Here is a 27480-nt window from a genome sequence, read left to right on the forward strand (position 1 = left end):
TGGGTTGGATAATTTAAGCTGCGGTTGTACAGCAATTTAAACCAATCTAACTACTGGCTGCCAGAGAGGGTAGAACCACGTCAGCCAACAGTTAGATGTGCATCAGCCGCTGCCGCGCTACAGCCCCAGCTTCGACCTGCAACCAGGATAGACAAGGTAACTGGAGTCGGCTAACATGGAACATGAAATGCTAACAGTGCTTAAAGCCCTCACCACTTTAACATGTCTGTGTAAAGATATTACTGAATTTTTATGAGTTTTTGCAATGTTAACAGACCTGGAGAACCTTTTCAGAGACACAGAAACTCAGTAGAGCTGACTGCTGTCCACACTAAAAGGAAAACATGGTTCCTTCCTCAGACAGTTTACAATCCATATGTTATATTTCCACTGTAAAGACCTTAAGCTCTTAGCCAAAGGACAAGAAAAAGAAAGGAAAAAAAAAAAGCCAGTAAAAGCTGGATTTACTATTTATGAGAAGCTTCCACTCTCAAAAAAAAAAAAAAGCTGTTTGTTTTGCAGGTTAGATGCCTAGGGATTTATTTGTTTGTATGTTTGTTTGTTTCTGCTCTTGGCAATAACAACCTTCTTGAATTACTCTGCAGTGAATCAATCTCTTTTCAACAGAAGCATTAAAAACCTCTAGGTTTCATTCATTAACAGAATAATACATATATTTTGCTCGGTAGTGTTTGTTTGAATTACAACCACATGGAATTCAGAACAAAGCTAGCATGGCTGCATGGACCTGCTCAAAATTCTCAGAATTCCATTTTAGATTGTTTCTGCTACAAGACCTGATTAAACATACCAGTTATCTAAAATATACTAGTTTTTCTGCTGCTCCATTTTTCTTGCCATCTCTAGTCACTGCTTGCCAAAAATAATTTTTAAATGCTTATTGTTTTGCATTTCTAGTACATCTCAAAAAAGTGAGGAAACAATTATGCTTTTGATCAAAGAACAGAGCATGAGCATATTCTCTCAGCTACCCTCATGCCTTTGTCTTTCTCAAACTTATCACTCGCTTAGTATAGACTTAAAGAATATCCTCATGCCTTTTACACAATATAGGAGGAGTTAAGTGCCTTTGGCCCAGTTTCTCTTTCACTCATAAATAAAGAGGTGGGAAGTAAGAGAGAAAAACATGCAGAGGTACATATGAACAAATGTTGGCTTTGATTTTTTTTAAATGATGTTACGTTGCCCCACTTATCTGAAGGTTTCTTGGTATTTTGAATTATAAAGGTGGGCACAGATTCGTGCCAGTTGGAACAGCATAGTATTTGGGCACACCATCTGCACTCAGCATACTGCATTTTTTGTAGTGGCACCACTTAAGGTGAATGCTATTGGTGATATTCTACAGGGAGCGTCCCTGCCCATGGCTGGGGGAGTTGGAACTAGATGATCTTTAGGGTCCCTTCCAACCCAAACCATTCTATGATTCTGTGATTCTATGATTCTCTTGCATTCTCTCATGTTTAAATTTCATTTCTGAATGCTGACCTCAGCACTAGGTTTCTCTGCACATCAGCGGTGTGATCTCTGGGGACAGAGGGAAGGGGAAAGGGTTATAAGATGTGGATCTTATTTGTGGTCATATAAAATTGTCCAAGGAGTCTGTTGCTATCCAGGATGCTGTATGGAAGAAAACAGGCATTGTAAGCCCCAAGGTACTCCTCTGTGCCTCCTTGTGCAGAATGTCTACCCCTGAGGCTTACAGGAACGCCCACAACCAGGAGAAAGGATTTATCCCAGCATTGAAACACTGTAGTGTTAGGAAATGGAAAACACATTAGAAATGTTTCAGAGCTGGAAAACCTAAGTAACTCATTTTACAAAACCAACAAAACCTTCAAGAAAACTCCTGCTGACCTATGTTTCGGTATCTACTTTTGGATCTCTACCTTATCTCTCTGGATGAGGCTTCAGGTTTGATTCAGCATAAAGGTGAAGTGAGGGAATGTTCTAGGTGTTTGTATGGTGGATTTTGCCTTATTTTGTAAGAGCTATAGAATTTCCTGTCTGAAGATTTTCGTTTCACTTTCATCTTCTGATCTCTAATTACATTTATTATATTCCAGAAGACTAGAAATAAACTAAATCCTATGCTAACCTGAAACTTAGGAGCAGAGGATGAGGATTACGGCAGAGAATTTGTTTAGTTTTGGTCTAAGGTAGATCAAAACCAAACAAAATCTTTGGGGCCTGAGAAATGAATCTACTGACTCTTAAAACTCTTTCATGCACTCCAGATCTTCTCCCCTGAACTAGTGCTAAAATATCTTAGGATTGAGCTAGAAGAAATTGGCTGGGTTTATATCTTTCTTTCACTCCCTTGCAGTTTCCTGTAGGTCAGTGAGCTGTACACCAACCCCTCTGGTCCAGTACAGTCCAGGAAATTGCAAATATTTTCAGCTGTGTCAGGTTCTGCATATGCAAGTTAGGAGGTTCAAAGGGAAGCTTAATTGACACTAATCCTCATCTTGACTTTTGCTCACCTCCTCCTCTTTTCCCACTAAGCCTTCCCACCTTCCCACCTCAAAGCCACAGAAGCTTTACAATTTTTCTTATAAAAATATATATATTTAACCCTTTGGCAATCTCTTAATGCCCTTTTATTAAATCCCTTAACTCCTTTTATTAAGTCCAGGGTAATTAAAATGATTATAAACCTCTCTTGAGAGATTATACCCTTTAATCACAGTGCATATTTGCCGAGATGTAGGCGACATTTGTGGTATATCAAATATAAAAATACTTCGGGCAAAGATGTTTAATAACAATTTTTAAAACTAAGAGCTTGATTAAGGAGGTTTAGGGCATTAAAAATCATATCTACATGTGGCCACAGTGAAACACTGGAGGACTTCAAATACTTTTCCACATGTACAATGGCACAGTTATAATCAGGTTTCTCAATTTTTCTCAACTCCAGCTCCTCAGCTGGCATAATCTGTTCTAATGCCATTGACTCCCAAGGTGCTACACTACTTTATACCAGCTCAGTTTTCTGGGCAACCAGAACAAACACACAAGTAAAATCCCTTCTTGGGTCATTATTCTCCAGCCAATGAAAGAAAAATCAAGGACTTTTCTTCTGGAGTCAGCTGGGATCTCCTGTCTGGGACTCCCAAACTCTGCACTCAACCCATCAGTAGCAATAGTAACGTGAATGCATCCCAGCCACATGGTTGGATGTTGTAGTATGGTTGTGCCCAAAGTACGTAAGTTTAGGAACCCTTGTTCCAGTGTAAAACATAAATATTCACTGAACTTTTATCATCAAGGTTTGGGATTTAATTAGGACATTATTAGTTAGAACTTTTCACTCACAAAAGTATGCTTCATTGTCACATGCATGTCATCAAATAGGCCCAAGTGATATGAAGTCAGCCCTCAATAGTTACTATTCTTTTCTTTAACTATCCGTAAGTCATTTAATCTCTGTGTTCCTTCTGTTTCTTCATGCCTGTTAATATACAGCTTGTATTTCAGTTGACACTTCTAAGACTAAGCTCTCAAGTGTTCAAAAGCTGAGTCTGCTTTGAGGGAAACACATAAGTGATAATACACACATAGGCTGAAGGCGCTCTTACAAAGTTGTAAATGACATGGATCAGTATAGAAAGTATTGATTTACTCTAACATTTCCTACTAGACTAATTCCTGAAATTTCAAAATTAAAGAACTCTGATAAGAAATACACTAGGCATCCAAGATTTGTTTTGTTTTATTGCCATTCTTTACTAACAGTGAGGAAAAACATTAGTATAAAAAATTTTCAGTAGGCCAGATGGCCAAATGCCATACTTTTGACCACTTCTCATTGCTATTTATTTTCACTGGTGCCTACATAACTAAAGCATCCAAGCACTGCATATTATCAACACGAGCAGCAGAAAATAAAGGTATGATTTGCTTTACCAAAGGAGTTCATGATAACTTAACTGCTCCTAGGTTAATAGCAAATGAATATGCTTAAATTACTTCAGAAAATGACACTCAGTCTTTAAAACATACTGACAGAAGTGAAACAATATTAATATGCACTATTTTATTTTATTCTAACTGCATGCTTGTGTTTTCATAAAGTAGTCTTTCACAAACAAATGTCAGTAAGAAATTAAGAACTAAAAACTGGGAAAGAATATAAAATACAGCACAATTTAATTTGGCATACCTAAAATTTTCATTTGGAAGTCTTGGAAGGTCTTGAGTTCTTACTTTATACACTCCTACTCAAGTCAACAGACCTATAGCCACTCAGCAAGTGTTCAGCAGCTCGCAGAATGGGACCCTGTATTTTAGATGTAAATTAAAAAAATACGTTAAGTCATAATATAACTAGGAGGAAAGGTGAGACTGCAAAGCAAAAAAGATGTGACTCATTTAAGTGTTTGAATGAAAGGAGGAATTGACATAGGGTGATATGGAACAGTTATTGAAGACCACAGGAGCTGTGAAAAGAAGTAATGTTTTAAAGGAACAGAGAAGTAAAGTTATAAGGACTACTGGAGTAAGGTTATAGAAACGAGTGAAAGGAAACACTGAAATGGAACTATAAGAGGTCTAATGACAGATCTAGCTGTAAAAGTCAATAGTGATTTTTCTAAATGTTCATCTACTTTCTGTTTTTCTTCTGTGTGTTTTGGGGTTTTTTTACATTGCAAAGAATGTGATATGTGCTATCATTTAATTTAATTTAAAACGTAAGTATATCAACATCTGAAATGTATCAACATGCCCCGTAAATGAGCTTTGTGTAGGTGTGAGAAAGAGAAAATAAGGTCCTGCCCACCATGCAATATGGTAACACAAGAGATGTTTTAGGAAATGTTATCAGTAATGCAAGGAATTTTCTGGCAATGATAAATATTGCCATACATTGATGATAAGGAGGACGTGTGATAAAAGAAATCCAAAGATGCTAAAGTTATGGAGATACCATTATAAACAACCAAAGCAAAAAGTATCTAAGTGTTGCAGAAAAGATGAACTAGACAGAACCAGGTTTAAGATTACTTGACTAGTTCAAGAAAAACCTTTAGATGTATAAGTGAAATAAAATGAGCAGAAGACAGGAGTAGTAGAACTCAACTAGTAATTTAAGGCACTGAAGTTAGGTGTTAATACATAGGTGTTTACTTGTTCTCTATATACCTGAAGTTCCTTTTATAGCCAATGGAGAGCTAATCAATACAGCAAACTGGACCTAGAGAACTAATTCAGTTTAACCTAAAACAGACACCTACACTGAATCACTCTCCAGACTTCACTGACTATAATAGCACCTAGATATCAAGCTTTCAGTTAGATATCTACAAACAGACATCCAGATTTAGGTCTCTTAAGCTGAACCTCATATTAGACATCTACAATGTTGGTATATGTATCTGGTCACCCAAGGCTTCTCTATAATCAACAAAGAAAAATGAGCACTTCTAGGGTAAGATTAATTTGTGCTATTTTAAATATTTATTTAAGGATAGAATTAATTGTGCACTAAAAATACTTGTTTTCTTTATTGACTAAAAAGAGTTGATATCTGGTCAGACGAATCCCCCTTGCCTCCTGCATGGCTACTTAGCTGAGAGGGGCAAAAGGAAAGACAAGAAGTGATAAAACAGATCAGCATAAAAATGTTTAAAAGCTGAAGATAATAGAAATTATTGAAGTACATTGCATCATTACGTAGCTTCATTAGCAGCATAAACATATGTTTGAAACAAATCTTCATACATATATGAGTTCACAACACTATGATATGTCCAAGGTTATCTTGTACACCTATGTTCCTATTCCACTTATGCAAGAAATAACACATTGGATTTGAAGCACATTGTGGTTTACTGAGGCTTGTTTGGCCTGAAGTGGAGCTTTTAGAGAAATGTTTCTAATCATAATTATTGAGGATGTGACTCAGGAATGGTGCCTGGGAACCCTGACCAAAAGTAATGATTGTAGGAAAAAATTCGAAACAGAAAGTCCTCAGAAACACAGTTTACAGTATATTTTTGATGACCAGGTTTCTAGATAAAATTGAATATCTTTGCATCTCTGTTAGATTTTGGTTTACAGTAAGAATTTTCTAATTCTTACTTATGAGTACGTGCAATTCTAAAGAGATCAACCAAACATGTTCCAAATTTCTAAGAGTGGAGGAATATCAAACAGGAGCCTCTAAATATCTCTTAAAAAATAAAAAATAAAAAAAGCATTGTTACTTTCAGGGAGAGGCTGTTAGATATCACCAGTCTCATTTCAGCACCTGATATAGGAATCTAAATATTTTCCAGGTCTTTAGGACCAAATTCACAGATGCTGTAGAGGTGCCTAAACTCCTTTTAGTTTCACAGGACAAACATTTATCCAAACCATTTGGCGTTAGTAAACTTTGTAGATTTGAGTATTACATGCTGTCACATCTATGTCTATGTTTAAATAATTGTGACTTTCTTGATCCTATCAACTGCTACTGACTCCAGAGTCTCCTGACTTTTCACTGATCACATTTGTAAAGTGACCAAAATACTGCTGAAGTTCTGAATATAATGAACTGCTCAGAGACATACTTAGTGGAAGCCAAAGCTTCATGATATTCTTGAACTGAGACAGACAACTGCCATCTCACCAGTAGTGCAAAATCCTGTAGACATGCTCTGATCGCATCTAAGACATTAACACTTTATGGGTGTCAGCTGGAAATAGCTGATGGGTAGAAAGACTACATGATACACCCCACAAAAAATACAGAAATTGCACATGCTGCTTTCTAGGACAGTCATTTTGGAGATGACACCAAGCTGAGTGATGTGGTTGACACACCTGAGGGACGGGATGCCATGCAGAGGGACCTTGACAGGCTTGAGAAGTAGGCCTGTATGAACCTCATGAGGTTCAACAAGGCCAAGTGCAAGGTCCTGCACATGAGTTGAGGCAACCCCCGGTATCAATACAGGCTGGGGGATGAAGGGATTGAGAGCAGCCCTTAGGAGAAGGACTTGGCAGTAATGGTGGATGAAAAGCTCAACATGACCTGGCAATGTGCACTTGCAGCCCAGAAAGCCAACCATATCCTGGGCTGCATCAAAAGCAGCGTGACCAGCAGGTCAAGGGAGGTGATTTTACCCCTCTACTCCGCTCTCATGAGAGCCCACCTGCAGTACTGTGTCCAGCTCTGGGGTCCTCAGCACAGGAGAGACATGGAGCTGTTGGAGAGAGTCCAGAGGAGGGCCACGAAGCTGATCAGAGGACTGGAGCACCTCTCCTAAAAGGACAGGCTGAGAGAGTTGGGGTTGTTCAGCCTGGAGAAGAGAAGGCTTCGGGGAGACCTTATTGTGGCCTTTCAATACTTAAAGGGGGTTTATAAGAAAGGTAGGGACAAACTTTTTAGCAGGGCCTGTTGCGAAAGGACAAGGGGTAATAGTTTTAAACTAAAAGAGGGTAGATTCAGACTAGACATAAGGAAGAAATTTTTTACAATGAGAGTGGTGAAGCACTGGCATAGGTTGCCCAGAGAGGCAGTAGATGCCATATCCCTGGAAACATTCAAGGTCAGGTTACACAGGGCTCTGATCAGCCTGATGTAGTTGAAGATGCTCATTGCAGGAGCGTTGGACCAGATGACCTTTAAAGGTCCTTTCCAACCCAAACCATTCTATGATTCTATGATTCAATAAAACATCCAGTTTAATATGTGGTGTGGAACACCTGCAAGAATACACTCAAGCATCACCATGGGCTATGAGGTCTGGTTTCATCTCCTCATTTGCATTATTAGTTACTTTACATTTGTGGGGAAAATAATGATGTCTTTTTCATTTGCACATTTTTTTTCCATTTTTTTTACTTCACATTCCTCATATCACATCAATGTTTATCTCACACACCCCCCCCCAGTCTACAGATGAATTTCTACCTTAAAGACACTGGCATGTAAGTCCAAGGATGCAAATATCAAAGACACTGCAATTTTCTTTCTTTGACATTGTTCCTTTCCAAACATTTGTTCCAAAAAGAATATCAATAAAGTGCCCAATCTAATGACAATTTTAGAAGACAGAGATAATTTTTAGATTAAAAAGGAAATTCATAACCATATTTTAAGGGTATTTTAAGATTGATCCTAGGAATTTAAAATAAAGAAATTATCTAAGTGGTTTTAAAAATGTTTTATGAGCATTCCCAGCTACTAGCCACCACTGAACTCTATATATGATATTGGATAGTTCCCTCATCTCCTACATAATGAATTGCAATATCTATTACTTATTAAAATTAAATTAATTACAGTATTAATTACAATGTAGTTATTATTAAGTCTACGTGATACTGAAGAAACAACGTAAAGAAATGTAATTGCCATGTATCGCACAAGAAAAAAGCTATTTGTATACAGATACTAAATATACCAATCCAAATAATATTCTAATTTGTTACACACATACACTGCTTTGTTCTATAAGGAGGCGAAATCTTTGAATGCTAAAACACTACGTACTTATTTTTGATGGTTTTAGGAAGCAAAATGGAGGTAAGTGCCATTGAAATATTTTATTTAATTGCAATTAAAATTACTATGCCAATTAAATTAACTATATATTCCATATTCATCCACTGTTTTATTCTAAGAAATAAATCTATTAACCTGCAGTTTTCTCCAAATCACTGCTTTAAATTTCTTCTGGTAAGTAAGACCAACTATGGAGCAAGCAACTTGCTGATGGTACCCAGCAGCAATGAAGAAGCCCTTAGCACAGTTCACGTAATTGCCCCTTTCTCGTTGCGATCACTCTCTCTGCGCGGTACAGAGCAGTCCTTGGGCTGTTCCGGTAAGAGCCCAGTGCGGACGTTCTGAATGTCCTCTGGGAAGAGCCTGTGTCTCTCTGCTGGCCACGTAAGGAGAATGAGGAAGCTAAGCAGCTAGGTGCTTCAAACTGTGTAATGCTTGTAACGCTTATAGATTAGGAGGTGTAACTAAACAGGTGTAGCAAACATGATTCATCCTACCTCTAATATAAAACTACACTGTATTTAGCTGTTAGACACTGTTCTTTTGGACAAGAGGACTCTTGTCATAATTTTGTAATGATTGATATAGCAACTCACAGGAACACAATCTAACCTCACTTCAGACAGATAACATAGAAGACAGTTCCTCTCCCCCTAAATGCATGCAGTACAGAACATAGAAAGCAGACTTGCCATTAATTGTACTTACTTTGTAGGTACATTTTTTTTCCATTTCTGTACTATTTAGGTGTTTCATATTGTGATCAGAAACACAGGAAACAAAATACCTTTATTTGCTTTTTCTTCAGAGGACCAAGTGGACAGTCTTGTTACCTCCTCTGTTAAAATATACACTTGGTTTTATTTAGCAGGGTTCATGAATCAACACATATGGAATCCCTTATGTTCATGCAGAATGGCTGTCAATCTATACATACACCATACATACAAGGAATCTTCACAGCTCAGAGATCAAGAATTCATTTTATCTCCTCTGAGTCAACCGTTGCTCAAATATGTATCTAACTAACCTCACTGAAAGAAGGACCTGACCAGAAAGGGCACAAAGCTGGATGGGAACCTCACATCTGCAGGCAAGGGAAAGTATCGCCTCATGCAACCTAACAGCAAAATGCCCACTTTACTGTGGCCGAGCCTCCTTGCAGGGTGAGCACAAGCACATAGGCAGCAAAAACTAGCTGCCTAGGTTGGAAAAGGTAGTCCAGCAGAAGCGAAAGCTTGTCTGGGCACAGACCAGGGGCTCTGGATTCAGGCAATTGCTGAGGCAAGCTGGTGCTCTGCTTATCAATGTTCCCGTACCAGCCAGAAGTGCTGGGGCAAAAGCCGCTGTGCTGGCCCTACAATCAGCTGCTCTTCCACGTTTTGCACCATTACTTTCCTGTGAGATTTCTGGAAGTGCTGCATATCTCCTGTTTCTACTGGAATCCCTGCTTACTTTAAAGGGGTTGTTGTGATACCTCAAATCCCTTTAAGTTTGATGGCTTTGGGCTCCTGAGAGAAGAGACACCACACATAGGTTAGGTATAAAAGGGAAGAGTAAGAGGAAAGGGAAAAAAGGAAAGGGGAAATGGACACAAAGAAAAGAAGGGAATGCAGGTATAAATCACAAAACATTTGCTGAGAGTCTGATAACATGATACATTAAAAAGTCATTAAACTCATGATCTTGAACTTAAAACTTTAAATAAATCTCCTGATTTAAACCAGCCACAAGCCAGGAAATTCAGGCTTGAGAATGGTATCCTTTCAAAGTCATTTAATTCTAGCTTGGTTCATCAGTATACTTACCAGGAGCAAATGTGCCTTCTGCATATTATACACATCATGAAATCTCAAGCAGTCCTGCCAAGACCTGGTGATAAGTTGCTAGAACAGCAGCTCGGGGTTTAAGAAATGCACTTTGCTTCACACTCATGGCAACAGGTGACCTAGTGGTAATGACATCATTAACACATTTCACCTTTTTAAGCTCTCCCGCTGGTGTTTTGCTTATACTAGTTTATGGCGGAATCCTTTCATTTTGGTATTTCAAGTCCCTTGTGTTCTTAGTGGTATTTTTAAGAAAGCAAACAGAAAAGTGGAAGGAGACCATCCTCTGGGATATGTGATTTGGAAGGAAACCATCTGATTCCATCAGCAGATTCTGCCTTGTACGAAAAAGAACTTGGGAATTTTTATAGCAGATCAGATAAGATTGCAATCAATCTAATTCGGTTTTACCTTCAGGAATTGGCAATACCCACTTTTTAATAAGCAGTTATTAGGTACTTGCCACATTTTCTAACAGATTCTCCAGACAGATATGTTTGCATTTATTATGCAAATGTAGGTATGCATATTAAAAAAAAAGTGTCTCAATTCATTATTCGGCTGAGTCCTTATGGGCTCTTCACTCTAGATAAGCATGCAGAAGGGTCTGTTACTGTTGTTGCTATGTCTCTATGTCCTTCTCTATATACCCTTCTGGGTGCTGATTCTTCAGAAGATTACTATTAAATGAATTGTTTACCTCTTCTTTTCAAAAGGTATCTTTCCTGCACCTCTCAATTCTTTTTATCTTGTAAATATAAAAGAATCAAAAAACAGTAGCTTCTATTTAACAATTGTAAGTTAATAATGTCCTACAACTGAGATTTTTGTTTACAAACACATTTGTCCTTGACAACTTGCTCCCTACAGCAACAATATGAAAACAAACCTATTAACTCCCGAAAGTTATTTAAAAGAAGGGGGGGAAAAAAAAAAAGCCAACCCCAAAGTACTGGCAGTACAGCATATATCAGCAAACTACAGTATATGGGAGCATTTCTGAACCGTATGGGGCATTGACATCAGTTGGACGCTCATCACTGAATTCAAAATGATCAGGCCAAGACTCCCATGCTGAAAAAGGCTTTCAAATGGGATTTGTGTCGAATATCCAAACAAATCTGACTATTTGACACCTCCATTATACTTTAAATGCTTGGCTACCACAAGAAGTCAGAACTGGGTTGTCTCTAGAAGAGCAAGAAGTAATTGCTGTCTTCAACTACCTAATGGGAGGTTACAGAGAAGGTGGATCCAGACTCTTGTGGGAGGTTAAACACAAGAAGACAGGAGGCAATGGACAGGGGTTGCAACAAGGAAAATTCTGAAGATAGTAGGAAAATTTGTCAGTCATGGTAGTCAAAAAATTAAATGTGCTGTCCAGAGAGGCTGTGGAATCTCCATCCTTGAAGACATTCAAACCTTGGCTGCGCATGACCCTGAACAACCCGATCTGACCTAGAATTTGGCACTGTGCTGGGTGGAGGATTTGGAGCTGATGTTCTCCATGAGATGGAAGGGAAGGGAAGGGAAGGGAAGGGAAGGGAAGGGAAGGGAAGGGAAGGGAAGGGAAGGGAAGGGAAGGCAAGGCAAGGCAAGGCAAGGCAAGGCAAGGCAAGGCAAGGCAAGGCAAGGCAAGGGGAATGTCTGTTCAATTTTGCATGTTCAATCCTTAGACAGTACATTCCTAGACTGTAAGGAGACAGTGACAGATCATTCTGTGATTTATTTTTGTTCAGAATATGATCTGCATCTAGTAGGAAAGTATTTGGCCAGTATACAGCTGTAACTTTTTTTTTTTTAATATTATACTAAGTCTAACTGTAAATTCATGTTAAGAAGCCCTTGTGGAAGTCAAGCAGGCACAGGTTAGAAAGACAATACAATGGATGTTTGAAAAGCTTTCCTTCTCCTTCAGGAAGACTCACGTGAGTTGTACTTTGTTTGAAAACAGAACAGCAATTCAACTGATAAAATGGGGTTTGAAAATAGTTTGTTGTAAAATTATATTGTAAAATTGCTGTAAAATTAAATGTACTTTATGATTGTCCACACCAATTTTTATCTGCTTAGGCTTTGTCTTTTACTGTTTTTTTCACTGTACTGGGAAAGTGGAAGAACTATGATCAAGTCCACATCAAGGGAATGAAAACAATGATTCTGTTTTTGGAATGATTGTGGTCCTCAAGTCTGAATTGAGAAGATATTAAGTCTGTTCAGGCCAATTCTTCAAGTGAGATAACCTTGCGTAGGCCTAGCTGAATCTGAACAGTGTTACACCAATTTGTGCCTGTTGAGGATCTGGATTTACTGCACCGACAGATTAGTAAATTCAATTCCCAGTGCTCTTGGTACAGGAGCTGGCTGGGGCCCAAGAATGCACAGGTTATGGGTACACACAAACAAGCTACTGCAGGGCAAGGACATATGGCACATCCAGAACTGTGGTGATTTTGCCCCCATACTGCTTTGACACTGTTACTTCATGGCAAATATGAGATGTTCTGTACTGCCATCACAAGCAATTTACTTCCTTCGTGGCTAAAGTAGGGGCAGATGTCCCTTGCAAGCTGATCCTTAAACTACTTACTGGCCACTTGGTCATTAATCCATATCTTATTTTTCAATGTGGGGAAAAACAATGTCAGAAATACCTGCACAGACTAGAAAATGAAACAACTCCTTGGTCTCAGGAAGCTTACCAAAATAACCAAACACATTTCACAGACTTACACGTTTTGTTCCTGTCACACCAAATGCCATCACACCTCTTTAGACAACCACCTGCCAAGTTTCATTGTTCAGACTATGTGCCATTTGACGCATGTTTCACAGCTCTCTGTACCTCAGAACTGTATCTTTCCTGGAATTTGTAATTTTACTAACTTAGTACAAGCAGTAACAAACAGAATCTTCAGCTACAAGCAAGAACATTAATTCTCCTATGCAATGATGGGCCGGTTTACAGATAAGCCTTTTGTATTGCAACTAAGAGCAGCAGTCAAGTAAGATCTTTGTTTACTACAAATATTTCATTTTCCATGCTGTAGCAAAGTGTACCACCATCATTTACTTCTCCACCTGCCTACCACAGTGAAGCCAGTCCCCTAGTTTTTGTATTTCATGAACGTTGTGAAGTTAAAGATTTTACTTAAAAGAACTTCAGTTAAAAGAAAAATAGTAAATGGAACATCATGTAATTGCTATTTATTTTCATAAACATGAGGTATTTCAAAGTGCTATAAGACGCAGCACTAAATGTACATCGTTGGAAGAAATTAAACACAGAACTTTGCAGTTACCCAGTTCTATGCACCAAACATTAACAAATACATTAACTGGAAGAAACAGGCTAGGAAAAGGCATATATAGTAAATTTCTTTACAAAAGTTTCTTAGTTCAAAAAAGTGATAAAGTAATATCTACTCAAAACTTTCACAACTCATTTTCATACGAAAATATAAGTATCAAATTTAGTTATGTATCAGCATCATACTAAAGTATACAGGCAATGTAAGAATTAGTACAGTACATAACAGAGATTAACAATATATTTGTATACAAAAACATGCTCCTCAAACATTGAGGTATTACAGTACTTAGGTATGAACTTCCAGTCTAATACTGGTAGCAAAAGCCACCTCTCATAACCCAAGACATGTACAAAAGGCAAGTGTGTAGATGGTATTTACAGAAAATTCCCACAGGGGTACAAATGCCAACCCCTAAAGTAACATCTGTTAGAACATAAGCACCATAAAACTTAGGAATGAATGTTTTAAAACTCAACTAGATGTCATCAGCAGCTCCAAATGCTCACAACAATTTAAAAAAAAAAAAATCCCCACCATCTACAGTTCTTAAGAATTAAAACAAAGGCAGTCCATTGTTGTTTGGTAGTCTTGCAATAAACTCCTTGCAAGAACATCCATTTGCTCCGTACCCGGATGATATAGTTTGTCAATTACTTCAGGGACTGAATTGAAAGTAAAACCAACATTCTTAACGTCAAAAAACACAATTTTTTTTAAAGAATCAAAAATGTGCAAAATGGCAATGACTGTCCTGGTCAGCCAAAACAAAACAAAACAAAACAAAGTTTAGCAAGTCCGCTTGTATTCTATTTTCTTTAGCAATTGTTGTTGTCTGGCTTGCAATTTTTCCTTTTCTAGCAATAACTTCTGCTCCTCTGCCTGAAGGGAATGAACGTATTCAGTGGCTTTTTTCAAGATCACAACTTTTGCAGCTTTCTCATTTTTAACCAGTTCTGGAACATGGTCCCTTAATGTGAGGAAACTTGACCGCAGATCATTACGCCGTTGACGCTCCAGGATATTATGGTTGCGTCGACGTTCACTATCCTCTGAATCAGAGTTTCGAGGACTTGAACTCTTAGACTTTGGTTGGATCGTGGGTTTTACTGGACGGGGCACCTCGGTTTTTAACTTTTTCTGTGGTGGAGCATCTTCACTCTCCATGTACGGAGAAGGAGCAGCATAGTTATGCTGCTGGTGAATTGGTGCGCAACGCTTTAAAATCAGTTCATTCTGCTGTGTCCTGACTGACGGAAAAGTGGTATTTTTAGGACGCACTGTAATAGTAAGGGTGGTAACGGCCTTGTTGGAGGAGGAGCGTCTTTTCTCCACTGTCACAACATCTATTTCTTCTTCTTCATCCTCTTCCTCCTCATCTTCATCATCTTTTGGTAACAGAAAATGAAAACCAAAATAGATGTTATTCTCACAGAAAACACTCCTAACAAGTATCAACCCAGATGTATTTATTGACAAAATATGTACAGTAAAAGCAGCAATGAAATAAGTGATGGCAAAACCAGGGTATGCCCACCATCTGTAGTCAAGATATAGATCTGGAAAAGTATCTAATATACATGAAATGACTGAAGAACAGCGATTTCTGAAAGTTTAATGACTTAAAAAAAACCCCAAACAAACCACTTCTAATTTTCAACCAAAGCAGGGCTCCCACCCACATAATCGCAGCGGCAGGAAAAAGTTTTTAGACTGAATGTATATATTTTGAATGGAATCGCAGAGCTGTGGTACAAAAGGCATGCACAGTGCCACAACACAGCCCTTGCTTGGTAGGAAAGCAGCCGGAAAACGAAACAATCGCTGGGTTTGTTCTGAGGCAGAAGGTGAAGCTGCTCCAGCCGGGGACCCTTTAAGCCGGCGCTTGGTGCACTGCCAAGAAGACAGCTGTTGGAAGTGCTTCCTCACCCAAAGCTGTCAAACCAGACATTAAAGGGACAGCAGGCTTTGAAACCCGGGACGGATCACCAACTTTACGGCGATGGTCATACAGACCAGCTCATCTACACATGCAAAACCGTGTTTCAACCCAAGTGGACTTGTCTGCAGGCAGGGACAGGAGATGTTTCCGGGCATTTTAGGTTCTGTCACTGCGAACCAAGCGCTGCTCTGAGGGGTCACCAGCCCGCTCCAGCCTTCCCAAATCACGCCTAAAGCCACAGACGGCCGTGCCCAGCGAACCCCGTCCCCAGGGTGACAGCGGCAGCCCGCTCTGCCCACCAGCCCCTCCGGCACGGCCGCTGGGAGGGAGCACGCCAGCCACAGGGGGCAGGAGAAGGGAAGGAAGCCCCGGGGAGTCCCCAGCACCACGCAGCCCCACGGGCCGGGCCTGCTGCCCGGCGAGTCTCCTGCCCTGCCGCTCCCCCGGGCCTGCTGCTGCCCGGCCGAGGCCCGGAGCCGGCCGCCCCCGGGTCTGCTGCCCCCGTGGGGCCCGGCCGCGCCGCCGCTGCCGCCGCGCCTGCTGCCGCCTGCCGGCCGGCCCGCGCCCCGCCCCGCCCGGCCCTGCACGGCGATGCTGCCGACGGGCACCGAACCGGGGCGCAGCCGCCCCCGCCTGGTGCCCGGGCAGCCCGCCGATCCGCCACACTCCCACCACGGACGGGGCGGCCGCGTACCGCAGCGCTTACCCGAGTCGCTGAGGGTGTCGTCCCCGGAGCTGCTGCTGGCCCGGCTGTCCCCGGCAGGGCGCTGCAGGCGGCCGCCCCGCGGAGCCTCGCCGCTCGCCGCCGCCCCGGCGCGGCCCCCCGCCGTTTCCCGCTTGTTGACGGGGAAGGGGAAGACCACGGCCGGGTCCACGCACTCGGGCACGGCGCTGCCCAGCTCCGTGCGGCCGCTGGCGGCGGCCGGGCTGCCCGCGGCGGCGGCCCCCTGGGGCGGCGGCGGGGCGGGGGCGGTGGGCGCCTTGCCCTGCAGCTTCTCGCTGACGGCCCGCTCCAGCTTCTCGCGGGCGGAGAAGCCGCTCCACATGCAGTCCTGGATGATGATGGAGTTGAGGTTGTTGGTCACGCCGAGGCCCGTCTCGAAGAAGTCCCCTCCGTCCGAGCCGCCCCACAGGTCGGCCTCGGGGGGCAGCAGGAGCAGCTCGGACGCCCAGTCCAGGGGGTCGGCGGGGCGGCAGCCCCCCAGGGCCGCTCCTCCCCACGGCACCGGGCCCCCCCCCGGGGGGTGCTCCTGGAGCCCGGCCCGGCTGGGAGACAGAGGAGGGGTGGGCAGCAGCTCAAACTTTTTCCAGATGTCCTCCCCGGGGGGAGCGGAGTCCGGCCCGCACAAATAAAAATCATCTTCGTCCGGGTAGAAACAGGGCTGCAAAGAGTCGAACTCGAGGTCTGGGTTTTTACTGACCATTCCTGGCATTACGGGTCTCTTCTTGCTGATCCCTGCGTCGGGCAATGGTTTTAGAGACAGGTTTTATGGGTATTTCCACCAAGGGGAAGAAGAGACGTTCTCCCAAGACCTAAAACTAAACCAAAAATAAAAAAAAAACAAAACCCACAATTAAACCACGAAGAAACAAACAGACACGAATGTGACTCCCTTCCTCTTTACCGAAGGAGAAAAAAAAATCAATCCCATCATCAACAGCAAGAAAGAGGGAGCCTTTTGCAAGTTGAGAAAAAATGCATCTCACACACCTTTCCTCCCGACTCAAGATATTCAAAGCCCAGCGATCAGGTAGTTCTCCCACATGCAAAGCCTTCCGCCTTCCTCAGCTCTCCGTGAGGACACAAAACCAGCCGGCAAGGTACAGCAAGGATGCAAAGCACCTCTGTGCTTTTGCACATAGCACTCGCCCGCTCTCCCCAAACTGCTTCAAACGCTCAAAACAGCGGAGTAACTGTAGACAGATGCAAGGCTTTGATACCGTAATCTCTCCAGAAAGCCCTCTTAATATGCCAGCAAAAGTAGAGGAAGTTTACTCCTTTTGTCATCTGCGGAGCAGTGCAAAGGGGAGAGAGAAGGATGCAAAAAAGGGGGCGGAGGGGCTCTTTGCAACTTCGCAAATCGCCAGTTCATTCACTCAAAGCGAGCCAGGGAAATGCGCACAAAACACAAGGGTGGGGGGGAGAGGAGGAGGGGAAATTCAGCAGCAACAGAAATTATCAACCTTATGTAATAATCTCACGCACAAAAATGCATTAAAACCACGCCGGCGCCACCAACAAAGCCTCCTGATTTGCCAAGAAGGTACGGGAAGTTTTTCTCCCTCTTTTTCCAGTTTAAGACAACAGCAACAGAGAGGTTGCAAGGACAACAACTTTGTGCATTCTGCCACTTCATGCAATCAAACCTCCTGCAAACACACCAGCTTTCCAGCCCTCTGCCCTCCGGAAAATGCACGCTGCTGCCCTTACCTCGGCCGGACCCCCCACTCACTAGCCACGACCAGTCAACCACAGCCCCATTCCTCTTCCGAGACCTCAGTTGCATCAGACATTAAAAAAAAAAAAAACACTTTAAGTCCAAACGAGACATTCAGCGTCTCCCTTCAGCCCGGTTAAGGTAAGGCGAAGGGAAATCGTTCTGCTGGGTTGAGAACAGCTGACGCTGAAACGGAGACCAAAAGGGGGAAAAATATCCATTAAAAGCCTTATGATGAAATGCAAAGAAACGAGCCCGGCTCAGCTGCTCTCCCCCTGCCCCGCCCCCTGATCACTTCCAGTATTGTACATTTTTCTACTCGTGAAATACATTAAACCGTTAAAAATGCAAAGCAGTAAAGAGGCACCTACAAAACACAGGCGATCTCAGTGCGACAGCTCCAAAACAAAACAAAAATATCCTCCAGGATTTTCTTCTGCTCAATGAAAAACCCATTCACGCACTGCAATACCCCTGCGCTTCCTTTCCCTTCCCATCCTCCCTAGTTTAGCAACTCAAATACGATGTGGAATTGTATTTATTTGATTGGGTTTTTGTCCTGCTTATTACAGCCCAGACCCTGCAGCTTCCTCTTCTTACCTCCTTGGTGATGGTGGTGGGTGTTGCAAGGGGGAGGAGTGGTGGGGGAGAAGGGGGGAAAAAAAAAAAGGGGGGAGGAAAAAAAAAAGCAGATGATCTTGTATGTTGCACTTTACTGAGCGCCAGCCCGCCCGGCCCCCGCGGCTGGCCCAAGCCTCCGCATTCACCCTTTGCTTGCAGACAGATGACTGTCACTGGCTGGCTTTGAAGCTGTTGGATATTATTAACCCCCCAAAAAGGCATTAAAAAAAAAAAGGCAAAAAAAAAAAAAGCTGACACACCCGAGGAAGGGAGCATTAAAAAAAAAAAAAAAAAAAAAGGAAAGCGAGAGCAGACTAACCCCACCTCCCCGATTTCCATACAAGCAGGGAGGTGCCTTGGCACTTGGCGCCAAAAGCCCCATTCGCTCTTTATTCTCTGCGAGCAGAATGAGGTCCCACTCCCGGTGCAAAAGCGCCGGGGGCGGACCGGGGAGGGCGCGCGGCCGCCCCGGGGGGCCGGGGCCGGGGGCAGGCGGGCGTGGGGCTGCCCCCCGCTGCGCGCCGGCCCGCGGAGCCCGCCGCGGCCGCTGCCCCTTTGTGTCGTCCCCTCCCCGCGCCACCCGGCTCCCGAGCTCGGGGGAAACGTCGCCTCCGGGCCGCCGCTCTCCCCACCCGCGGCCGCGATCTCCCGCGGAAACACCCGGGGAAATTAAAAAGAAAAAAAAAAAGGCATAAAGGAAGTGGCTGGACGAGGGAGTCGCTTCGACTCTGGGTTTTGAAATAATTAGTAATAATCATCCTGCAGTGATCGCCTCCCCTCAGGCGAGTGGGGCTGGCACACCGGCGCCGCTCCTCGGGCTGCCCCTGGCGCGGCCGCCGGGGTGGGCCCTCGGGCGGGCCGCCGGCCAGGCCCGCGCTCCCCGCGCACACCTCTCCACCGCGGCGCGGCCCGGCCCCGCGGAACTGGACATCGACACTCGGCGGGAGCCGCCGCGGCCCGCCGTTCCGCTGCCGACGGCGACACCTTGCGGAGGGCCGGCAGGAGCGGCGGCGCTCGCCCGGCGCCTCCACGCATATCTCCAGCGGCGGGGCACCCACCGCTCTCTCGCCTCCTTTCCCCGCGGGCGCGGGGGCCGCGGCGGGGCCGGCCGCGGGACGGGACGCGACAGGACGGGAGCGCGGCGCTCTCCTCGGCGGTGCGCGGCGGCGGGTGCGATCCCGATCCCGAACGCGATCCGGCCGCCGCTCGGGGCGGCGCCTCCTCGCTCATAGGCTGCAGGTTGAGGCGGGGACTTGGGCGTCGCTCGCAGGAAGGCTGGTGGCGGCGGGCGGCCGCTTTGTGTGCGGCGGCGGGGGCCGACGGGGCGCCGCGGGCGGGGCGCCGCCTCCCCGACCCGCCTCGGCCGACGGTGGGGGCGAGCCCGGGGTCTTCAAAACCGGCGGCTCCGGGAGGCATGGCGGGAAGGGAGCGAGCTCGGCGGCGATGGAGGCTCCTCCTCCTCGGAGGGGAGAATAAACCCCGAGGCAGGCAGGGTTAGTCCGTGCGCCCCTTCGCCAGACGCCTCCGGGGCATTTTGGGCCAGCTGTGCCGGGAGGTCCTGCAGGTCCCATGTGGTGATCCCCCAGACCTCCATGTTACACTTCAGTGGCCAAGGCTGAGGTTCCACCACCCTTCGGTGTCCTGAGGCAGCCACGAAGACTGGCTGGGGTGCCCGGTGCGGTCCTGACGCCGGCGGGTGTCCCGGGCACAGCAGGGCTGGCCCACAGCCCCGGGCAGGCCTGGCTGCAGCCCCGGGCTGCTGGAGGCGGCAGGATGGCCGGGGACGGCCCGCCTGTGCTGCCCGTGGAGGCCAGGCTGGTGGGGTTGGCTGACCAAAGGTGACAACTGCTTTGAAGTGGTCCCAGCCAGGGCAGCGAGCTTCTGCTAGACTCAGTGCTCCCTGAGCTCGCTCCCGGCCACCTTTTCCCCTCAGCAGAGGTGGCTGGGTGCAGTTTTGCTGTGGAGCCTTTGGTCGGCTCTGGCGGTGAATCCTCTGTAGCAGAGCTGCTGAAGCAGGGGTGCTGAAGGTGACTTGTAGGTATCCTGCTATGAGATATGACTTGGCTGGGAGGTAGCGGCTGGAGTCAGCTGTGAAGGAGCCGTGCACCATAAAGCAGAGCAGTGCTGGGCCAACTCCTGCCAGGGGTTTTGGCCAGCCCCCATGGCAGTAAGCTGGTGAGATGTTTGAGGTCAGGCTTGCCTGAACTTTCGTGATTTGGCCTCCATTTCTCTAATGCACTTTGGATTCGAGACAGGGGAATTCATTGATTAGCTAATGTGTGCTCGGTACTTTGAAGATGTGAAGTCTTATGAAAATGCTGAGCTTTATTAATTGCTGTTTGGATGATTTGGCTGGACAAAAAATGTGTGGGTGGTTGGGATTTTTTCCCCCTCACATGTCAGTAGCCTTGAACAGGTTGCAGCTTGTGAAGAGACATGAACAGTTAGTATGTGTCTCACTGAATGTGTGAACAATTTATTTATACTCATCAATCAAGGACCTTCCTCAGCTTAAACAATTATATATGATTTGCTCCTTTAAATTAATTCTTTTTGTGTTCCACCTTTCCTTTAATGCTTTTATATATGCAAATATTGATATGTCCATACCTTAGAGATGGACATGGGCTACTCTCTGATTAATTATTAATTCATTATAAATTCTCACCTAGATTTTCTCAGCAGCCTTTTTAAATTTATCTTTATATATATATATATATGTATGTATGTATGTGGAAATAAAGCTATCAACTTCTAGGAAAGTTCTACTGTAGCATGTGATATCTTTTATAGTACCCTGGATGTGAACATTAATGAGGGGTAACACTCAAGACAACTCTTAAAGCAACTTTCATTGTCAAAAAACCCCAACCAAACAAAACCCAAAACCCCCACGGAACAGGAAATGGAAAGCAGTACGCTGAGAAACATTGCCATTTATGAGCCCTAACTTTACTTAGGTAAAGACTCGTTAAAACCCCAGATCTATTGCTTTGTCTTGCACAGTTGAGAAAGACATGGAAAATATTGTGCAAACCTTCAGAAGGACTGCACAAATCTTTGCACTGTTTTGGCTGACACTTACTTTGGGCTATTTTGTCAACATTTACTTTTTTTTTCTCTGATCCCTTCTGTCCCTGAAGTGGCATATGTCAAGAAGCCTCAAGGCAAATGGAAACCTGAAATTACTTGTAGTTACTGAGAATTTATTATTACATCATTTCCCTGAAAAACTTGGGAATTAAGATGTGCTGATACTAGAACTGGGTCCCAATATAGACCAGTTGCGTAGCAAATATTTTAAGGCATTGTAAGAATTCGCTATCTGGAAAAGTAGAAAAATATGTATAAAAAAATCCTATAAAATCATGTGGTCTTTAATTTGGCCTAACAAGGAGCCTGACAAAGCCACTGTGTTGCAAGCTTGGACATACACACCTGGGCATAATACCTGGGTAAGGCACTGGTATTCAGGGCTACTGAACATTTGCCCTTTCGTCGTTATTGATTCATTAAGGAAAGCTGTGCAAGGCAAATTTCTCTGGCTACACATAGTTCGCTTTCACCCTTACAGCCTGCAACTATGAGGGAGATCAAAAGAGACAGGACAGTATTACTTGATGTGTGACATGCTGTTGTCTTCCTCAGAGGCACCCAAACTTCAGTACATTTCTGAGTTTTCCTTGCTAGTCAGAAGTAATGTGTATATACTCTCACGACTCCATGTTAAATTGCAAAAAAGGTTTATAAAAGGTTTCCTTAATCGGGAGGGAGGTGTGTGTTCTGAGAGCACTCGGCAAAAGCATGACAGTATTGGAGTGATTTATCCCTGTTCTGTCTCAGCCAGCAGAAATGGCATGTGAAATGTTTTGCGTAGGGCTAGAAAGGATGTAAGTATGAACACTCATAGACCTGGGATTTTTTTTTTTTTTCTTAAACAAGGACCTGATACACTACCTATTAGATAGCAGTAGTCACATTTTCAAGTGGATTGAGTATTTGTAGTTAGCTGTTAACAGTTACAAAAGCTGCCAGATTTCGAGCAGCAGATTTATTCCTGCATACCCTCAGTAGACTTGCTCGGTAGTTGTACTGATCTCTGCCGTGCAGCTGCTGAGTGTGTGTAACCTAAAATACTTCTCTTGACGCTCCCCTGAAGGTAGTCTGGTATTACTTTTACTGTCATTCAGGTGAGACGGGGTGAGGGACTTGCCCAGTGTCACATATGGAAATGGAAGCAGATTTCCCCAGAATGCAGATTGTGATAGTCTGAGGTAGCAATTGCTTCCCCACAAGTTCTTGCAGAGTCCGTCATCATCATCCATGAGGATGAAAGCCTCCCAAAGCCATTGGATGTCACCTCTGCAAAGAATGCCATCGTCAGTGCTACATTCATAGATGTTCTTGCGACATGAAAACTCTCAAATACTCTTGAATAGCCGTAATACCTAGTGCTTGTATAATGATTCACATGACCAAGACATTGTACAAACACGGGCATTGAAAGACTTGAGTTATTTCACTTACAGTCACCACAGAGGTCACTAGCCAATCTCACCTGTCCATTCACAAGCATTTTAAAAAGTACCTAGCAATCAGAGAACTAATTCTATTTAATTAAAACTAATTTTGAGGTCATATTATTTATAAGAAATACTCTGATGATAGAATATTATCAGAATAGATGATCAGAGGGCTGGAGCACCTCTCCTATGAAGACAGGCTGAGAGAGTTGGGGTTGTCCAGCCTGGAGCAGAGAAGACTCCGGAGAGACCTTATAGCAGCCTTCCAGTACCTGAAGGGGCATACAGAAAATCTGGAGAGGGACTGTTTATCAGGGAGTGTAGTAATAGGACAAGGGGTAATGGATTTAAGCCAAAGGAGGGGAGATTTAGATTAGATATTAGGAAGAAATTCTTCACTGTGAGGGTGGTGAGGCACTGGAACAGGTTGCCCAGAGAGGTTGTGGAGGCCCCATCCCTGGAAATGTTCAAGGCCAGGTTGGATGGGGCTTTGGGCAACCTGGTCTAGTGGAGGGTGTCCCTGCCCACAGCCGGGGGGTTGGAACTAGATGATCTTTGAGATCCCTTCCAACCCAAACCATTCTATGGTTCTATGATTCTACGAATATCACTCTGGCTGCTAAGAACAGAGGAAATACTGGATTTAACTGGGTCCTGTGGCTGAATGTTCCACCTTTAAGTGTTCCTAGATATATCAGAAATCCCCTTTCAATAGTGAAAAGAAAAAGCTTGCTTCCTTCTGTGCTTTTTGTGTACATTTGGTTTCTTCAAAGGCGGTTGGTCAGACCGGCATTTGTGTGCAGGTCTTCTCCCTCAGCTTCCTTTCTAGCTGCTCAGAGAGCACGGGAAGATTTTCATTAAAACCAGAAGGACTAGAAATGTATTTTTTAGATTTGGCAGAAGCTGATAGCAGTTGCTCAGGAAAACATCCTACTTGCAACAGATTTTTCAAACCCTATATATGGCTAGATAAACATCTAAGCATTTGGTATCTTACAGTTGTATTCTAAAGCAAAGCAAAACAAAACAAAAAGAATTTTTAAAAGTTACAGATAAGACCACTAAGTGAAATGTAATAGAAATTAGGAGTTTTGAGAGCCTCGTTTCTGATATCTCTTTTATGAGAATACTTGATGTCTAATTAAGAATGAGCTTATTAACTTTTCTTGGTTGAAATATGAATAGGAACTCTTTCCTCTCTCCAATTTCCAATTTCAAAGAAATCTGTAAGAGTTTTAAGATTTTTTTAGACTTTTCCCTCTCAGTAAAGTTTGGTTGAAACTGCCTAGTGAGTTCAAAATTCATGTCAGGGAATGACAGACAGATAACTCCGTTGAATGTCCTTTTTTTCAATAGGAAACTAGGCCAAGAGGAAGTCAGGTACCTGAATTTAAAAATTATGAATTTATTAAATTTGAGCATTCAAATATTTTCTTTGTGCCGAAAAAGCGATTATAGAGAAAAATACCTCACTGCTCCTCTTAGTCAGGCTGCCACAAGAAACATTATTAATACAAAATGTGTGGATAAATTCACTTTTACAATACTGTAACCCCCACGCATTATTACAGTAATTACTTCCTCTTAAATGTATACATAGCGGATGAAAATATAGCCTAATTGTAAAATCACTTACAAGCATTTATCATTCTTGCAAGTATTCTTTTATGAGTAGGAAGGTATAACTTTCCTAAATTTAATCGTTGCAGAAGTGCCTGCTGCTTAGTGACATACAGTGTCAGTGACATAACAGTAGAGTTGGGTTGTTCTTGTGTTATATTCCTGTTTTTATAAATACCTGTGACACAATGAACACATTTGATATGCACATGCATTTCAGGACAAGAGCTGTGGCAAAATATTTTTTCTGTAACAGGTGAGTAGGCCAGTTAAAAATGGCTTGATGGTACATAATCAGAGCAATGATAAACTTGTTTTTTGTTAGAATAATTTGTTAATTTTTGCAAAAAGTTAGTAAAAGTAGATCAATACAGTTGCTTCTTTTTTTCACTTTTTTTTAAGTTATGGTGAATGTAATTCATGTTCAGCACACTGAGACACTAATCTGTATTACTATGCTGCAAATAAACAGTAACTGTCACCTACCAATAATTCTGAAGATATCAATGATGCAAATTTATACTGTGTCCTTCAGGTGCAGCAAATATGGTAGACCTCTTGCAAGGGTGGACATCTTTATAATCTCATCACACGTCTTCAGTTTGTCTTTGAAAGTCAAGGGTTTGAGCCTAGTCAGTCCCTACCCGCTCCACTGCCTGTTACAGCTAGGGGAAAACTCTTTGGAAAATTAATTTAGTGAAGCCCAAGAGAGTCACCCTTATATTTTTCAGTTTGTCAGCATGGAGAGAAGAAAACGACACTGAAGGGCAGCTGCCTGCTTCTCTCGACCCGCTGCAGGTAATAGGTGGGAAAAGGACTGGAGAGGTCTGACAGCTTCATCGGGTAAGTTTTTCTCCTCACGGTGGCCCATGCTAATGCCACAATGCACTTGATTGGGAAGACTAGTTGATCTCAATTAGTTTAATTCTCTGAAAAGCTTAGTTTAGTTAAAATCTTCTTAATGCCACAGCAAGAAAGATCGGGCAGTGAACACTGGAAGAGCTTTGGGGCTGTTCACACGGCTTGTAAAATGGGCTACTTATATAGCTTGTCCCTGATTCTTACCCAGTTCCTCTTCTACTTGTCCCCCTCTGCTTTGTCATCATATGTTCAATCATTTAATGGTTTGAAGCATTACAACATTTTATGTTTATATGTGCTTAAATGTTTTAACTTTTTTTTGAGCAATTAGCCATTTGTGCGCTTTTATGCAAGCTCACTTTACTGACTGTTTTTGAAACTTCAGCTCAAAATATTTCACTGGTTGCAAAGCATTTTAAAGAATTAATTATCGTGAAATATTTTACCAGATAATTCACTGAGACAAATATGAAATGTGCAGTTGGGAAGGTAAAATTATAACCAGTCACATAAACCTGTCTTCATTAGCTCCCTTTCAAACATCTCCAAATGTTACCAATAGAGAAAGACATCCTCGGAGAGTGGTTTGAAGCGTGAATTCTTTAGTTTTCAATTGCAATCTGCTTTATGTTTGAGAGGAAGGCTTTCATTTCCTGCATCTGAGATTCATTTTTAAATGCAAGCTAACAGGAAGATTAGCCTTTAAGGACTATTAGTGACTGGCCAGAATGGTGTTGGTGACTAGAACATAAAAGGGAAAAAAAAAGAAAAATATAGACTTAAGTGAGTGAATAAGGAGATGCATCAAACTACGTTCTTCTCAGCTGGTGTCAATTGATATGGCTTCCTTCCACTGGGACTCTGCCAGATGAGACCAGCAACAGATCTGTCCTGTCGTGATTCCAACTTTAGTCCTGAGCCACAACTTGAAAGCAGTTTTCTGGATTGTTTAGTTTGTTCTTAATTTTCTATGCAACAGATAGAGCCTTTACTGATAACCTGTGGGACATTCTTCAAAGCTTTGCCATAAAAACTGTTAACAGCAAAGGAAACGCTTAACACTTATTGCAGTAATGAAAATATCTTCAGACACATTAAAGGCCTTTATGGAGTTTTGATGGTTTTATTATTATTGCCATTCCTGCTTTAGTAAATCAGCGTGTCAAAGTTTTGTTTATTTGTGTGTCACAGAAATTATTGATGTATCTCTGACTGTAAACAGAAATGTATGAAGGGCTATGCCACAATCTTTGGATGTCTTACCATTTCCTCCTCCTCCTCCTGTGTGCCTTCCATAGTCTCCCAGAGCGAGCTGGCCGTGTCCTCATGGGCTTCTGTGAAACTCTCAGCTCCCTTGCCAAAACATGGACACCCGAGCCTTGGAAGGTGTTCGCCTCCTGGTAAAACAACTGATTGCTAGAGATGAGATACCAGACTCAACAGACCCAGGTTTGCATCTGTTTTGGCAACTCCTACAATCTATTCATATGTTTAACATATTCGTATGTTTTTCCAGGCAAATGCCTGGAAAGAGGGGTTTGTATGAACCGCAGTCTGTAAGTCAGAAAATTGCTTTGAAGTGAGCCATGTTCAATAGGAGGCTGAAAGAGGCGTTTCGTTCTGATCGTTGTACATATTTATAGTAAACTTGTTTGACAGATTACAGAATTTCAGAAGTAGAGAGTTTTAGAAGCAAGTGCCACAACAAGTGTGGTTTATGACTTTGATTTTTTTCTCTTCAATGAATAATAAACCATTTATTGCACTGATCATATTTAACATTAGATTCCTGTTGCCTGCAGTGTTCTGCTTTGAAT

The 27480-nt window shown here is 43.1% G+C and overlaps 1 protein-coding gene across 7 annotated transcripts; it reads right to left on the minus strand.

The window, feature by feature from the left end:
- Positions 1 to 13563: 13563 nt before the first annotated feature.
- Positions 13564 to 19887, minus strand: MYCN (MYCN proto-oncogene, bHLH transcription factor). 7 transcript variants are annotated; one of them, XM_054822537.1, is made up of 3 exons: positions 19718 to 19887; positions 16307 to 17139; positions 13564 to 15046 (listed from the first exon to the last, which is right to left on the minus strand). In XM_054822537.1, the coding sequence occupies exons 2-3, from the start codon at positions 17031 to 17033 to the stop codon at positions 14448 to 14450; spliced, it is 1326 nt and encodes a 441-aa protein (XP_054678512.1). In that variant the 5' UTR covers positions 17034 to 17139; positions 19718 to 19887; the 3' UTR covers positions 13564 to 14447. The 7 variants fall into 7 exon arrangements, with proteins under 7 accessions (XP_054678512.1, XP_054678513.1, XP_054678510.1 ...); XM_054822538.1 differs by lacking the exon at positions 19718 to 19887 and adding an exon at positions 18639 to 18890; XM_054822535.1 differs by lacking the exon at positions 19718 to 19887 and adding an exon at positions 18410 to 18632.
- Between the last annotated feature and the right edge of the window lie 7593 nt (positions 19888 to 27480).

This window comes from Grus americana, chromosome 3 (genome assembly GCF_028858705.1).
Source record: "Grus americana isolate bGruAme1 chromosome 3, bGruAme1.mat, whole genome shotgun sequence".
NCBI lineage: Eukaryota > Metazoa > Chordata > Aves > Gruiformes > Gruidae > Grus > Grus americana.